The 17,199-nt window shown below is 43.1% G+C and overlaps 2 protein-coding genes across 5 annotated transcripts in view; both read right to left on the bottom strand.

Moving 5' to 3' along the window:
• The window catches only part of ATG7 (autophagy related 7), a 342,261-nt gene that overhangs the window by 250,376 nt on the left and 74,686 nt on the right, over positions 1 to 17,199 (bottom strand). Inside the window, exon 1 of one of the 2 annotated variants that reach the window (XM_078442743.1) lies at positions 5,635 to 5,712. The exons of the other annotated variant lie outside the window; for it this stretch is intronic. The gene's annotated coding sequence lies outside the window, so the exon portion shown is untranslated. Of the gene's footprint in view, positions 1 to 5,634; positions 5,713 to 17,199 lie in introns of those variants that run through there. 2 annotated transcript variants of the gene reach the window in all.
• HRH1 (histamine receptor H1) overlaps positions 11,121 to 17,199 on the bottom strand; it is an 80,832-nt gene continuing 74,753 nt past the window's right edge. For all 3 annotated transcript variants that reach the window (XM_060631776.3, XM_060631773.3, XM_060631774.3), the window contains exon 2: positions 11,121 to 16,054. In XM_060631776.3, coding sequence (XP_060487759.1) covers positions 14,556 to 16,019 — 1,464 coding nt within the window. In that variant the 5' untranslated portion in view covers positions 16,020 to 16,054 and the 3' untranslated portion in view covers positions 11,121 to 14,555. The remainder of the gene's footprint in view (positions 16,055 to 17,199) is intronic.

Genomic DNA, 17,199 nt, shown 5'->3' with positions numbered 1-17,199 from the left:
TGATAATGGAACTGTTGATAACAGGCAGTATGATAATGGAAGGACACAGCTTCATGAGCCAGAGAGACTGCAGTTAAAATCCCACCTCTGAAGGGTGTCTGGGTAGCTCAGTCCGTGAAGCATCCAACTCAGGTCATGATCTCACAGTTTGTGGGGTCAAGCCCCGTGTAAGGCTCTGTGCTGACATCTTGGAGCCTGGAGCCTGCTTCAGATTCTGTGTCTCCCTCTCTCTCTCTCAAAAAATGAATAAACATTAAAAAAATAAAAGTAAATAAAAATAAAAAAAACCCACATCTGCTACGTCTAGCCACACAACCTCAGGCAAGTCATTTAACTTTTCTGAGCCTTCTTCCCCACCTGTAAGATGGGACACTATCTGCTGTACAGAATTGTGAGGATTCGATTAGAAAATGCATGTACTTGAGGGGCACCTGGGTGGCTCAGTCAGTTAAGCATCCGACTTTGGCTCAGGTCATAATGTTGTGGTCCATGAATTTGAGCCACACATCAGGCTCTGGCTGACAGCTCAGCGTATTGTGCCTCCCTCTATCTCTGCCCCTCCCTCACTTGTGCACGAGCTCTCTCTCTCTCAGAATAATAAACACTTAAAAATTTTAAAAAAAGAAAATGCATGTATCGGATACAGAAGTCATTCTAAAATAGGACTGACGTTATCAACAAAACATGTGTGAAAGACATGGGGATTTCCATTTAGTTATCCCTTCAACAAACATTATGTTATGTACAGTTCCCGTGCTGTATTTCAGCACTCAATGGCAAGAGACTAAGGTCTCTGCCTTTCAGGACCTAAGTTTTGAGGGTTATACATACCAGGAATGACAGTATAGCAATCTGTGGATAATGCAAGTACCATATGGTATAGTATAAGTATTTGTACAGGGTGTTATGGGAGGACGGAGGGGTATCTAAATTGGACTGAAGAAGCAGGGATTTGTATTTTAGCAAAGATCTGTATTTTAGGAATGATACTCCAGTACCAGTGAGCACCAGACAGGGCAAGCGGCTCTGTGGTTGTGCAGGAATACAGGCAAGAAGCAAGAAGAGCCTGAACTAAGGTAATGGGAGAAGCGATGGAGGAGAAAACGTGTCAGGAGACATCAAGGAAGGAGAATCTGTAGAACTCTGATGACTGCCTGGGATGGGAGAAGAGGGAAAAGGCCAAGACAACTGCAGTGCTCTGATGGGAATGACTAAATGGAAGAAGGGGAATGAGTCAGAGGAAAGGATGTAGAAAGAAGGGCAGCTTTGGAGGGAAGCTGATGAGATTAATTTTGGACTCACTGAGTCTGAGGCCTGGCCTGCAGGAGAGATCTCAGCTCAACATACAGAACAGGGGTCCTTGGCACATAAGTGGGAGTTGAAGTTGTGGGTGAGAAGAGCACAGAGTATAAGGCAGAACCTTGGAGAAAACTAGCATTTAATGAACAAAAGGAGGGGGGGGACCCACAATGGAAGCTGAGGGGGAAATGGCCAGACAGATAACACAAAGGAATATCAGCAATATGAAATGTGCTCAGAATTCAAAAGGTAAGGGAAAACTTTCAGGGGTTCGGGCAACATGAAGGTCTGAAGACGAGGAAGGGCAATTTTGGAGGACAGGTGGGACAGAAGAAGGATTTTAGCAAATGATGACTTCAGGAAGTCAACAAACGTGGATGGGAAGAGATGATGTGATGTGATGTGATGTGATGTGATGTGATGTGATGTGATGTGATGTGATGTGATGTGAAGGTGTTTCGTCTTTTCCAGATTTTTTTTTTTAATTTTTTTTTTTAACGTTTATTTATTTTTGAGACAGAGAGACAGAGCATGAATGGGGGAGGGGCAGAGAGAGAGGGAGACACAGAATCCGAAGCAGGCTCCAGGCTCTGAGCCATTAGCCCAGAGCCCGATGCGGGGCTCGAACTCACGGACCGTGAGATCGTGACCTGAGCTGAAGTCGGATGCTTAACCGACTGAGCCACCCAGGCGCCCCTTCCAGATATTTAAATAAGAAGAGATGGTTAAACAGGAAAGAAACAGAACAATGGAACCTCAGCACAAGTAAAAGAATCAGCCTTAAACACATTTCTCTCACAGAGGTGAAGTGATACAGTCAGCTGGAGACAAGTCAGTAAGTGACAGAAGCTGAGGAGCCTTCATTGATGGCTGCAACTTAGTGAAGTCAAAGTCCAGGTTAGGAGGCTAGGAGAGGAATGGAAATCTGAAAGACAAGGAGAAGATGGGCAAGAGAGCTGTCCAAACACAAGGGGGAGTGTCAAGCAGTGCTGGGAGCCCACAGTGTGACAGTGTCAAGGGCAGGTGTGTCTACAGCAAAGACAGGGGGCCTCAGGTCTCCACAAAAAAAGTACAGTCCTGCTCCCTCTGGTCAGACTCCTAGAGAAAAGAGGCCTTCCTTTCTATACTACACACTCAAGGAGAGACTGTCAAACAGGAACAAGTTCAAAGGAAAGTAATCACAAAGAAGGTGAGAAAAGCCCAAAGGTGATCATGGTTTGCAGAGGCTGGAATGAGACTGAGCTGTTACCCAGTCTGCCAAGACCACAGAGATGCATACTCCCTACTGGGTAACAAAGCAGCATCTAATTATTCTTCCTTGAATACACAACCAGGCCTTACTTATACTGGAGATAGGTAGAAGGATCAGGAAACAGAAAAAGGAGGAGGAAGGCAGTCCTGAACTTCATTTCCCAAAGGTAAAAGTGGATAAAAGAGGCCATTTGGATTTCCAAATAAAACCTCCAAGGAAGTGAGGGATAACCAAGGGCCACTAATCAAAAGAATTTTGTTATTACTTATGTCCACACACAGGATCCATCCCTCAGCACCCCGTATCCCAATTCACCTTCCTCCTCTCCCCATGTGGTGTTATCCAGCTACCAGTCCAGCACCTCCTTTACCCCTTAAACCCACCCATCTTTCTCCCTTGGCTTAGCCACTGCCTTGGTTCAGGCCTTCCTCCTCTGCTACGTGGACCACAGAACAGTGCCCTGACTGGTCTTCCTGCTGGGTCTGCCCTGTCCAGTGTAGTCACCATGGGAGAGCCTGAGTAATTTAAAACAGATGAGAGCAGGGGCGCCTGGGTGTCTCAGTCGGTTGAGTCCGACTTCGGCTCAGGTCATGATCTCACAGTTCATGGGTTCGAGCCCTGCGTCGGGCTCTGTGCTGACAGCTCAGAGCCTGGAGTCCGCTTCGGATTCTGTGTCTCCCCCCTCTCTCGGCCCCTCCCCTGCTGGCTCTCTGTCTCTCTGTCTCTCAAAAATAAATAAATATTTAAAAAACTTAAAATAGATGAGAGCACATCACACCCCTTCTTCAACTTTCACTGCAACTCTCTGACACCACACTTTCAAAATAAAGTGCAAACTTCTTCGCACGGTAATATTAACTGCTACTATTGATCATTTACCATCTAGCAAGTGGGTAACATATACCATTCAATCCTCACAGCAACCCTGGGAGGATGGCTTACAGATAAGGAAACTGAAGTTTAGAAAGGGAGTGACCAGCCCCAGGTAGCAAAACTAGTTCAATGGCAAAGCCAGCATGTAACTTACAGTCCAAATTCTGTGCTCCTAATTATATATCATATATTAGATTATACAACCTTATATTGCCTGCAAGGTCCTTTGTGATCTGCCTCCTGCTTACGTTTCCACAGTCACTTCTTAGCCGAGGTGAACGATGCAAGTTACCTACAGCCCTCCCCACTCCCAATGTCTGCAATGCCATCCCACCTCCCATGCCTCTTCACCTGACTAATCTTGCTCATCCTTCAGGCCTTGAGTAAAGCGATGCCTCCTCACAGAAAACTTCTCTGATGCCTCAGCCTGACTTGTGATCACCCTAAGTCCTCCTCTGGCAAATCTCTACAATAGCTGCATTCCACAGTGCTGTTGTCTATGTCCTTGACTTAAAAAATAATGAATTCCTCAAGGACAGGGATGGGCATCTTGAACAAGAGCCCGGTACACAACTCCTTTAAGAATTTCACAATCTTGTCACATGAGGGGCAGGGAGGAGTTGGCCAAGAAAAATGGGAGGGGGAAGGGGAGATCTTTTAGGAAGCAGGAGCAGCAGGAGCCAAAGGCTACAAGTGAGATACAACCCGTAAACAGTTTAACAAGACTACAGCACAGAACTGGGGGATGGAAGTATAATTAGGCAAGATGAGCTTTCGCAAGGCTGGCTTTTTCTTCATTCAAGTGTTAGTTCCAAAGTCACCTCCTCAGAGAAGTCACCCCAACAAGCTAGCTTTTAAAACAGCTCCCTCTGCTTACCCACAGGTACTCTCCATCCCATTACCATTTCTTTTTCTTTTTTTGATAGTATCTGAACAGGATACTAACAGGATCTGAAACACCTACCACCCACTAAAAGCTCTGTATTATTGGCAATCACCACAACTGCCACCACCAGGATCAAAAAGTAGGCTCCCTGAAATCGGTCTAATTTTGCAAACCCCCCCCCCATCACCAGTACTTATGGTAATGCCTGGCACATCACAAAATTTTTGGTTATTATGGAGCTTACTACAGGTAAATATATTAAATGTGCTCAGCCTGGAGAAGAAATGGTGTGAAGAGGAAAACAAACCAGCAGCCTTCAAGGATGTGTGGGCAATAAATTGGAAGGGAGATCCAAAGAGTCTGAAGGAGGGACAATGAGCCGAGATTATGGTATAGACTTAAATCAGAGTTAGGGGAAATCCAAACAAGAATAACCAGAAATAGTTTTCTGCCACCAAAGAAATTTAACCAGTGGGCAAGGGTGTCACAGAAGAAATGCAAGTATGCAATGGGAAAGGCAGACTGGGACCCAGAGGTCTGAAGGTCTGGAACTGGCAATCACAGATACACCTGGTTTCATTCACAGAATTTAAAAAAAAATTTTTTTTAATTAGCTTTGAAAAAAATTGTAGTCGTCAGTGTTTAAAAATCAAGAGATTACACGCGTGCAACACAAAAGTTTTGTTTTCACTTCTCCAATTTCATAAATGTTAGTACTGTGCTTGCTTATAAAACTTAACTCAGTAAAAATGTAAGTTTGACTTTTTCTGACATGGAAATTCCTTACACCTACATTTATACTTTACCTGATGGAATAAGCACTAAAGTTTGTAATCCCTGGACCAAACTGAAGAGTCGAAAACCTTAGCTTAGAAAGCCCTGAGAAAGAAGTGACTTCATTTAACACCCTGACTTCACAAATGACGTTATTATCACTCCCATTTTACAGATGAGGGAAGAGAGGCTCACAAAGAGGTGACATGCCAGAGTCACACAGCAAATCCCGGGCAAAGCCAGGATGAGAACTGGCGTCCTATCTCTGGTGTCCCAACATCGAAGGTTGAGAACCATTCCTGCCAGACGCCAGGAGGGACTGACTTAGAACATCAGGAGGTTTCTAGTCAGAAGACCCCGGGCTGAAACCAGTCCGACGGGACGCGGCAGGAGGAGGGCGAGAGCTGGAGTCAGTGACTCCCTGGAGGAGGGAGGAACCTGAATTCTGCCACGACCCTCGTCCTCACAGCCGAGCTCAGCCCTTCCCGCCAGGCCTCCAAAACCCAGCCCGCAGGACCCCACTACTCCCTCCGCAGCGCGGCTCACTTACCGCCACTAAACTTCCGGCAACCACTGCGTCGGCCGCAGCGCGCGCCCCGATGACGCAATTGTCCCCGCCCCGTCCGCCTGCGGTCAGTGGTGCGCATGCGCACACGGAGGCGCGAGCCAACTTGGTAAATGAGCCCCTAGCACCGGCCTGAGTGGGAGGATCTTGAGTTGCCGGGAAGGCGGAGCATCAGCAGGTGGGCGAGGCCCTCTGGTAAGGGCTGAGCTTCGGGTGATAAGCCACTTTATTGGCAATGGGAATGCGTCTATGCCTGTCATGCTTTGAAAAAAACTCCGCTTTCTCTCGACTTCAGAGGATGACAGGAATTACGGTCATTTCCATTTTCCAAGAGAGGCGGCATTAAACGTATCCCAGGTGTCAGTGAGGAGGCATGTGTGAAGACAGATGAGAATTTTAATAGGTAAAAGCCCGTGAAGGTCACCAGTGATTAACCTGCTCTTTCTAAACTAGGCATTATTCTCATAGTTCCCCGCTGTCAGTGGGATAAAGGCAGTCATGCCAAATTATTTATTGAGCATATACTGTGTGCCAAGCATTGGTCAGGTACTTAAGACACAATGAGTACAAACTTAATGTGACATATAAGGGCATTCGTTCATAAGGAATGAAAGTGACTCTGATGTGGCTCAAAAGACTCAATAGTAACAGTAATGACTACTATTAACTACTATGTTTCCAGGCTGTCATATCTTCTAATCGCCACAAAGGCCCTGAAACGTATCATATTCTCCCCCATCTTACACATGAACAGAGACTAGGAAAAGTTAAGTGTCTTGCTGAAGGTTAAAGAGCTTTGGGGATAGGATTCTAACGCAAGTGTGTTTGACTCTGCCAAATAAGAAAACAAATCCAGATTTAGTAAGGAGATACTTTATTCGAAAGGATTATTGCAAGGGGGAGGGGGAAAGGGAGGGAAGGGACTATTGCAATAGGGAGCCACTCTGACCTAAAGATCTGTAAGTGTCTTAAGGGCTAGGCAAAAAGGATTTTTCCTTCAAAAGGAAGAATGAAGAAGGCTAGAAAGAACTGGGTGTGGGAAAGTGGGAGGAAAGGGTGGCTTGATTGGATAGTAGTAGATCAGAGAATATTTTACCTTGACGTCAGCCTATTCTCTGGAGGGGTCGTATGCTGGCTCAGGCTGAGGGTAAGTCAAAAATAAGGAACCTGAAGGGTATGGGAGAAGCTTAACTAAAGTTGGTTAATAAAGCATTTTGTTTTGATTGATCAGTGGATACAAGTAGCTCAGCTAAACATTTTAAGGCAAGGATTAGTTCAGAAGGATTGTCTTGCCTTGTCGCAGGTAAACAAGTATCCATGAGTCTTACCTAAGTCATAAGGGAATGGATATTTCTTTGCCATAAATTCTTTCTGGAGCACAAAAAAAAGTGGAAGGAGGGTGTTGAAAAGCCATAGCTTCAGGAGTTCAAGGCTCAGGTCAAATTCAACATTGCAAATTCTTTCCCTATAGGAGTCTCCGCTCCTGCCACTGCCTCCTCAGACTGCATGCTTGGGTCACATCAAATTAATTCTGGTGTTTTAAGCACTCTCTGCTCTTTTATATCTCCACCCCTGCAATAGCCTCATACTTCCTCTGTTTGTGTAACCCTTTCTGTCTTCAAAACCCAGTTGATGCACCAAAAAGAATACTTAGGAATAAACTTAACCAAGGAGATGAAAGACATATATTCTGAAAACTATAAAACATTGATGAAAGAAATTGAAGATGACACAAATGGAAAGATGTTCCATGGTCATGGATTGGAAGAATATTGTTAAAATGTCCATACTTCCCAGAGCAATCTACAGATTCATTGCAATTCTTATCAAAATACCAATAGAATTTTTCATAGAACTAGAACAAATACTCCTAAAATTTGTATGGAACCAAAAAAGACCCCAAATAGCCAAAGCAATCTTGAGAAAGAAGAGTAAAGCTGGAGGTATAATCTCAGATTTCAAGATATACTACAAAGATGTAGTAATAACAGTATGAGACTGGCAGAAAAATAGATACATCGATCAGTGGAACAGGTCAGAGAGCCCAGAAATAAACCCACATTTATATGGTCAATTAATTTACTACAAAGAAGGCAAGAATATACAGTGAAGATAAGACAGTCTCTTCAATAAATGGTGCTGGGGAAACGGGACAGCCACATGAAAAAGAATGAACCTGGAGCACTTTCATACACCACACACAAAAATAAACCCAAAATGGATTAAAAACCTAAGTGACCTGAAACCATAAAACCCCTACAAGAAAGCATAGGCAGTAATCCCTTGGACATTGGCCTTAGCAACGTATTTATGGATATGTCTCATCAGGCAAGGGAAACAAAAGCAAAAATAAACTAGTGGGACTACAGCAAAATAAAAAGCTTTTGCACATCATAAATCACCAACAAAACAAAAACAACCTAGTGAATGGGAGAAGGTATTTGCAAATGGTATATCTGATAAGGAATTAATATCCAAAACATATAAAGAATTTATACAACTCAACACACACACACACACACACACACACACACACACACTAATAATCCCGTTAAAAATTGGGCAGAGGACTTGAGTAGACATTTCTCCAAAGACTTAAAGAAGGCTAACAGACGCATGAAAAGAGGCTCAATGTCCACTAATGATCAGGGAAATGCAAATAAAAACTATAGTAATATCTTACAGTAATATCCCCTCACAGCTGTCAGAATGGCTAGTATGAAAAAAGACAAGAAATAACCAGTGTTGGCAAAGGCATGGAGGAAAGGGAACTTTTGTGCACTGTTGGGAATATAAATTGGTGAAACCACTGTGGAAAACAGAGTGGAGGTCCCTCAAAAAATTAAAAATAGAAATACCATATGATCCAGTAATTCCACTATTGGGTATTTACCCAAAGAAAACAAAAACACTAACTTTAAAAGACATATGCACCCCTCTGTTTGCTGCAGCATTATTTACAATAGCCAAGATACAGAAGCAGCCCAAGTGTCAATCAATAGATGAAAAGATAAAGAAGTTATTACAAACACACACACACACACACACACACACACACACACACACACACTTTGGAATATTACTCAGCCATAAACAAGGAATGAAATCTTGCTATTTGCAACAACAAGGAAGGGCCTATGAAAGACCTATGAAGCTAAGTAAGTCAGATAGAGAAAGTCAAATACTATATTATTTCACTTATATGTGGAATCTAAAAAACAAACCAAATGAACAAACAAAACAGACACATAGATCCATGGAACAGAATAGAGAACCCAGAAATGGACCCACAAATGTGTGGCCAACTAATCATTGACAAAGCAGGAAAGAGTATCCAATGGAAAAAAGCCTTTTTAGCAAATAGTGCTGGGAAAAACTGGACGGTGACCTGCAGAAGAATGAAACTGGACCACTTTCTTATACCATACAGAAAAATAAATGCAAAGGGGCTGACAGACCTAAATGTTGGATGGGAAACCATCAAAATGCTACAGGAGAAAACAGCAGCAAACTTTTTGACTTTGGCCACAGTAACTTCTTACTAGACATCTCCGGAGGCAGGAGAAATAAAAAAAATGAACTACTGGGACCTCATCAAGACAAAAAGATTCTGCACAGTGAAGGAAACAATCAACAACCCTAAAAGACAACTGACAGAATGGGAGAAGATATTTGCAAACAACATATCTGATAAAGGGTTAGTACCCAAAATGTATAAAGAACTTATCAAATTCAACACCCAAAAAACAACCCAGTTAAGAAATGGGCAGAATACATGAATAGACTCTTTTCCAAAGAAGACATCCAGTTGGCTAATAGACACATGAAAAGATGTTCAATATCACTCATCATCAGAGAAATACAAATCAGGGCCACAGTGAGATACCACCTCACACCTGTCAGAATGGCTAAAATGAACAACTCAGACAATAACAGATGTTGGTGAGGATGTGGAGAAAGGGGAACCCTTTTGCACTGCTGGTGGAATCCAAACTGGTGTAGCCACTCTGTAAAACAATATGGAGATTCCTCAAAAAATTAAAAATAGAACTACCCCATGACCCAGCAATTGCACTACTAGGTATTTATCCAAAGGATACAAAAATGCTAATTCAGGGGCGCCTGGGTGGCTTGGTCGGTTGAGTGTCTAACTTCGGCTCAGGTCATGATCTCACAGTCCGTGAGTTCAAGCCCCGCGTTGGGCTCTGTGCTGACAGCTCAGAGCCTGGAGCCTGTTTCAGATTCTGTGTCTCCCTCTCTCTCTGCCCCTCCCCTGTTCATGCTCTGTCTCTCTCTGTCTCAAAAATAAATAAACGTTAAAAAAATTTTTTTAAAAATGCTGATTCAAAGGGACACATGCACCCCAATGTTTATAGCAGTGCTATCAACAATAGCCAAATTATGGAAAGAGCCCAAATGTCCATCAACTGATGAATGGATAAAGATCCGTATATGTAGAGGAGCACCTGGGTGGCTCAGTTGGTTAAGCCTCCGGCTTTGGCTCAGGTCATGATCTCATGGTTTCTGAGTTCAAGCCCCATGTCGGGCTCTGTGCTGACAGCTCAGAGCCTGGAGCCTGTCTTGGATTCTGTGTCTCCCTCTCTCTCTCTGCCCCACCCCCACTCACACTCAGTCTCTCTCTCTCTCTCTCTCTAATAAATAAAAACATTAAAAAAAAGAATGAAATCTTGCCATTTACAACAATGTGGTTGGAACTAAGGGATATTATGCTAAGCAAAATAAGTCAGGCAGAGAAAGACAAATATCATATGTTTTCACTCATATGTGGAATTTAAGAAATATAGATGAACTTAGGGGAAGGGAAGGAAAAGTAAAATAAGATAAAAATAGAGAGGCAAACCATAAGAGACTCTTAAATACAGAGAACAAACTGAGGATTGCTGGAGGGGCGGTGGGGGGGGATGGGCTAAATGGGTGATGGGCATTAAGGAGGCACTTGTTGGGATGAGCACTGGGTGTCATATGTAAGTGATGAATCACTGGGTTCTACAGCCAAAACCAATACTACACTGTATGTTAACTAACTTGAATTTAAATAAATAAATTAAAAAAAAGAAACAGACTTATAAATACAGAGACAAACTGGTGGTTGCCAGAAGGGAGGGGGGTGGGGTGGTGGGCAAAATAGGTGAAAGGGATTAAGAGGCACAAAATTCCTGTTGTAAAATAAGTAAATCGTGGAGATGAAAAGTACAGCATAGAGAATACGGTCAGTAGTATTATAATCACGTTGTATGATGACTACACTTACTGTGGTGAGCAGTGAGTAATGTATAAAATTGTCAAATCACTACAGGTACACTGCAAACTAATATAACACTGTCAACTATACTTTAATAACATTAATAATAATAATAAAGCTGATTGAAAGGTGGGTGAATCTTAGACAAAATGAAAAAAAAGAATACATACCATATAATTCCATTTATGCAAAGTTACAGAATCAGCCAAACTAATCTATAGTGTCTAGAAGTCAGATCACTGGTTGCCTGGAGCATAGAGGGAGCATGAGGAACTTGCTGGGATGATGGAAATGTTCTATATCTTGACTGAAATGGGGATGACATGGGTGTGTACATCTGTCAAGATTCATTGACCTCTACATTATAAATGGGTAAATTTTACTGTATATTTTGAATGTAACAAACTTGATTAAAAAAAAAAAAACAGTAGGATGACACCCATCCACCTCTAGGCTTCACTCTATATGAGCCTGGGTTGAGCTAGTTCTTTAAAAGCTTGTTTCCTCTGCTAGACTTCAAGATTCTTATAGTTAACACCTTTTGGAGTTTCAACCCAGCTCACAATGATTCCACTTCTCTAGGAACTGTTGGTCCTTCAGCCATGTTTGTACCACATGTCCCACCTGACCCCCAATCCCCTTCAGAGTTGATTGCAGCAAAGGTAGACACAGGATGATTCTTTAAGCTTTGGACTTTGGAACTGATGCTCATGCCTTGGGGCACCAAGATGATGGAGCATCATGAAAGAGGCCAGACAAGGACACAGAAAAAGGCAGAGAATGTTCTTGGACACAGCAAGGCAATGAGGCCCATGACATTTATTCAAGACCACAGAGATTCAGGTCAATCCACCTTCATCATTTGTCTTGCAGCTCAATGGGAACCATACGCTGCACAGCCTAGGCGTTGAAAGCCCAAAACACTGTGGAATGACATATTGGCAAATTAGATCTTAAAAGCATTATTTATTTAAGGAACTTAGAATGCATCTCAGCCAGCAGCCTTTTCACCCTGTATTGACTTAAATCTCCTCTGGAAGGCCCATCTTAAAAAGAGAGACCAGCAATTTTCTGCAAGCCAAGTAACCAAATGACCAAATCATCAAATGGCCAATCTGCAGACTAATGGCTTTTCTGAATGAACACTTTTATTAACATGACCAGCTTCTACGATTTATAGCAATTTCTATTAGGTGGCATAGTTTCACAAGCTTTTAAAGATTTATGTGATGCAGTAGTTGACCGGTTTTCACATGATCTTAAGAGAATCATTTGAAGGAATTTCTACTTATCAAAAGCTAAGGATGGTTTATTTTCCCTTTGAATATATTTAACTTATGAATACATTAATGAAGAATATGTTTTTGAATGTAGATTTTTCTTGAGTGCATGAATATTATGCCATTTGGTTTATGCTCTTTCTGCCCCCCACTTCCTACTTCTCCTTTTCTGTCTGCCCATTCCTCAGTTTCTTTCTGTGCCTCAGTTTGCCTAGCTGTAAAAATACAGAAGTCTCCCTCATGAGATCCGTGTAAAGGCTGAATTAGATAACAGTGGTAAAGCATGGGGCCTGGCATATGATATGCACAGTATGTTTTAAAACTACATATGAGTCCCCACCATGTACCAGATGCTCTGCATGCACCATAAACACTATATTCAATAATGCACGGGCCTGGCTTTTTGTGTTCTGACAATTTATATTGACCATTTCTTCTTATCAGACTCAGATGCAGGTCTCTTTGACCCAAAGTCAGAGCTTATAACCACTTTTCACTAGTTGCCTCAACCATTCATCAACACGAATAATGGGCACTTAGCCATTTGTCTGTGGGAGGTGATCTTTTTAAAACTCCTTCATTATGAGGGATCTTGGGGAGCAAGCTGAGGGATCTTGGGGAGCAAGTCTCTCACAGGTCTTCTGGGAAAGGCTTTTTGACCTAGAAACAGACCAGCTACAGCTTTCAAAACCAGGATAAAAGTCTCATTAGCTCCCCCAATTTTGACCAAGAAGAGCTTTGGGGGATGCCAAGCAGACAGTGAGGCTTGTTATAAAAAGTTCTTTCCTAAAGACATTTACACATGCGACCAGAAACCAAAGAGCAATCCTGTATCATATCTTATAATATTTGACAGCATGTTTCAATACATCTTCTCAGTCCAAGAGACTCAGAAAGGGAGAATTAAATAAATCAAACTCATAACAAGGTAGTTTCAAATATATTTTAGGCAGGTAAAAATCTGTCATTTTTAACATCATGCGAACAGGAACACAGGACACAAAATACCAGCTTGTACATGCACTCCATTTGGCTACATACATTACAGTTTAGCATTAAGTTTTAAAATATAAATCACAACCAGATTGCAATGTAAACACCAAGGAAAACTGTACGTCCCATGCCTTTGCTAGTTTTTACTAAAGAGGTGTGAGTATAAAAGAACATGATGACTTTTCTTCAATGAATACAGCAGAACTCACAAATAAAAATGCACACTGTCCCTTCAAAGTATCACCTTCTGCCGCCTCAGGAATATTCTATACCAGCTTTTCCTTCTCTCAGCATATCCTTTTGAGAATTGTCACCACTCTTAGGAATAGTTGTGCGTGCGTGCGTGTGTGTGTGTCTGTGTGTGTTTGTGTGCACACACATGCACATACTTAACAGGACAAATTTTTGCCTTTTGGAGAAAACGTGTTACAATGAGCCAGAACCCCACAGGGTTCTCATTCTAACTCTCTCACATTACTAGCTGTGTGATGTTGGGCACTTTATGTCACCTTGCTACATCACAATTTGCTCTTCTAGTAACACCATCCACCTGCTATGGAGTGTCACGGAGCTTAAGGGGGGTAAGCCTGGCCCAGCACTCAAGAGATATAGTTTTCTTCTCCCCATTCCCTTTTTTTATGCTTTCATTGTGCAACCATTAAAAACACGCCTTTTCTTTTTCTTTTGAAGGCAGCTTTTATCATTATTCTGTTAATAGCCAAAAGGAATTTGGGGTTGCAAACAAGGAAATGTACAAGCTGAAAAATTTCCTATCAACTCTAAGATGTGCATGAGTGAGAAATAATAAAGCAGAATTTCCAAGGTGGTTCAGACACTGGTTCTGGAGAAAGCTGTAGGAGAGGCTCAGAGGAGAGGTGTTCTGAGAAGTGACAGTCACAATGGAATAGCTGTCATGCCTATCAAGGTGATCCCTGGAAGGGGACAGCATCTATCTGCATATGTGAGGTCTCTGCACAGTCATATAACTCCATTCCAGGAAGGCTTGAGAGTTCTAATTCTCCAGTAAAACTCTACCTACGTGTCCCTTCAGTTTCCAATTAATTCAAGTCTGAAAACTTGAATGACAGTGAGAGTCTGAGGCTCCCACATTTCCTGAGGAGCAGGAGAACTCATCCAGGTCTGATTCTCTTGGAAATATCCTGCTTTCTACTCAGAGTACAATCTCTCTGCTGACCACCAACATGTGCTATTCTGCCAATGGGTCTAAGAACCTTCCAAGCTACCTAGTCCTTAAGACTATTCTTTTGACTCTGGAAAGCCCAGGTGCCTGGCAACTCACAGGCCTCATCCTCCATTTTCTTCAGGGACAGCCTAAGTGTCACTTTGGTTGCATCCCCTTGTAGCCTCCCTTAAGAGCGAATGTGGAGAATTTTCTTGAATGTCTTCTTGAAGTTTTCATTGCACAAGGGGTAAATGAGGGGGTTCAGCGTGGAGTTGATATAGCCAAGCCAGATGGTGAACATATGCACATGCTCATTGCAACAGCTTTTGCAGAAGGCAATGACCATGAAGAAGATAAAGTAAGGAATCCAGCAAAGGATGAAGGCCGCCATAATAAAACCCAATTGTTTGGCAGCCTTCCGTTCTCGGTTCATGTGCAACCCAGACACGTACTGTCTGGAATGTGAGCGGAGCCTCTTCCAAGTGTACTTGATGTAATCCAGTCCTGTGCTAGACCCACTTCTAGGTTTGCTTTTCCCTGATGCTGACTCTGGGGGCGTGTCTGAGTCTGTCCGGGAAAAGGATTGGCTATCACCTAGGATTTGATCCTCTGATATCTCATTGGCCACACGCATTCTCAGGCTCTGTTCATCTATCTCCAGCTGGCCCTGGCTCTGGTTGATAGCTACATAACTCCTGCCACTCCCCTCTGCCTCAGTCTGCATCTGCACAATGTTAAGTGGAAAGCAGTGGAGTTTGTCCATTTCTCTGTCCTCTTCTTGGCTGAAGACACCTGGGCATTTCATCTCCTCTGAGTCTTGGGATGGTGGCTTCATGACAGGCTCACCACTGGCATCTTTTGATTTCCTTTTCAGAACCTCCCAGGGAGACTCCTTCCCTGGTTTCTTGGCCCCCACCTTGGGGTTCTCTGGCTTCAGCTTAATTTCAGAGAAGGAAGGGAGGGATCCATTGATGAGCTCTCGGTGCTGACAGTGCTGCCGTACAGCCTTGTAGATCTTGGCATAGAACCAGAGCATGAGCAAGGTGGGCAGGTAGAAGTTGATGATGGCGGTCATGATCTTGAACCAGGTGACATCATAGAAGTCTGTTTCGCACTTGTCTTCCCGGTGTCCCGAGGCCGGTGACATAAAGTGATGCCATCCCAGAATTGGAATAACCCACAGGAAGGAGAGAAACCAGGCCCCCAAGATGGTGGCTGACGCTCGGGTCTTGGTACGATACTTAAGATATCGGAGGGGCTGCTGGACAGAGCGATAGCGATCGATGCACAAGATGAAGACACTGAAAATTGATGCAGTGCTGGCCACATAGTCCATGGAAAGCCAAAAGAGGCAGAGAGGGTGGCCCAGGGACCACCTGGACATGAGGAGGTAGAGGATGTTCATGGGCATGACAACAGCTCCCACGATCAGGTCTGCCACAGAAAGGCTGACAATGTACAGGTTCCCCACAGTGTGTAGCTTCCGCTCACTCCGTACAGCGTAGAGGACCAACAGGTTGAGTCCCACGGTGACCAAGGAGATGGCACTCAGGAACACCACCAGGGGCATCAGTTGGGGGTTGGCTATGGTGGTCTTATTCCCCTCACACATCTTGTCTTCTACGACACAGGAAGAATTGGGAAGGGTCATTGGCACAAGAGCAGCCTCCAGCTGGGGCTCCCTCCCTAGGAAGAAAGACACAAGGATTAAGGCCAGAGCCTTGGAGATAGGTAGAGTCACTTGGTACCATCAAGTTGATCTAAATGGGGTTGTATGCTGTTGGGAGCAGCAGATACAGCCTACGGTCCAAATCCCCTTCCTTCCTTAGTCATTCATTTCTTCACTCATTCAATGACTATTTAGTGAATTCCTGGCATTGTTCTGGGTGTTGGGAATATAGCAGTGAACAAAACAAAAATCTCTGTCCCCATGGAGTTTACATTCTAGCGAGGGAGTTGGGCAAAAGCAATGCAAAGTTTGTGTAGGTCCCATGTGGCATGTGTTCTGGGAAGGTGGGCTGCATCATGACTGGTCTGAGCTGGATACGGCACTCTAGTTCCTCTTTGCCAGTGGCTGGTCTAGGATTGGGCACAAGACACAACTGTGGCCAAGAAAGTAGATGGGGAAGTCTCATGGCAAAGCCAGGGTTCTAGAAATTTCTTTCTCTCTGACAAATGATCAAAACAAAGAAAAGTTTTGCTTCTTGCCCCCTTCTCCCTATAGGAGGTGATGCTTGGGGCTTATGGCAGTCATCTTGGGGCCATCAGGGAAATACCAAGAAAACCACTGTGATGCCAACCCAGAGTCCTATTATCACTGAGCTGCTGAACTAACCCTGGAATCTTCTTCCTTCATACTGGTTATTAATGGGAAATAATGAAATGTCTTCTTTGCTTAAGTCACTGTTGTGGGAGTTTTTACTTGCAGCCAAAAGCATCTCTAACTGATACGGGGGAGGTTACAAGGGTGCCCAAAGCATGGAATAAATCTACACATCCCTTTAGACTAACGGTTCTCAAAAGGGAAGGGAGTTATGTTGTTTGAGAAAGCATATTTTATCTTTTTTTACTTATTTTGTTTTTATATTTGAAAAAAATTTCATTGTATAAACTGTGCAAAGTAATATGTAACAACACTTTCTTTGCTAGTAAGGCTACACTGAAAACACATTGTATACTGTTATTGATGATCCTTAATTGGGGTGGGAGGTGGAAGCAGGGAATTAAAACTTCTGGAAGAGGTTGTGAGATTTTGATATTCATCAAAAAGTAGTATGATTCTGAAGAAAATTTAGAAACCCTAACAGAGTGTAAATATCTCTCAGTAATTT

This window comes from Panthera onca, chromosome A2 (assembly GCF_046562875.1).
Source record: "Panthera onca isolate mPanOnc1 chromosome A2, mPanOnc1 haplotype 2, whole genome shotgun sequence".
Classification (NCBI taxonomy): domain Eukaryota; kingdom Metazoa; phylum Chordata; class Mammalia; order Carnivora; family Felidae; genus Panthera; species Panthera onca.
This window is presented reverse-complemented; position numbering and strand designations above follow the sequence as displayed.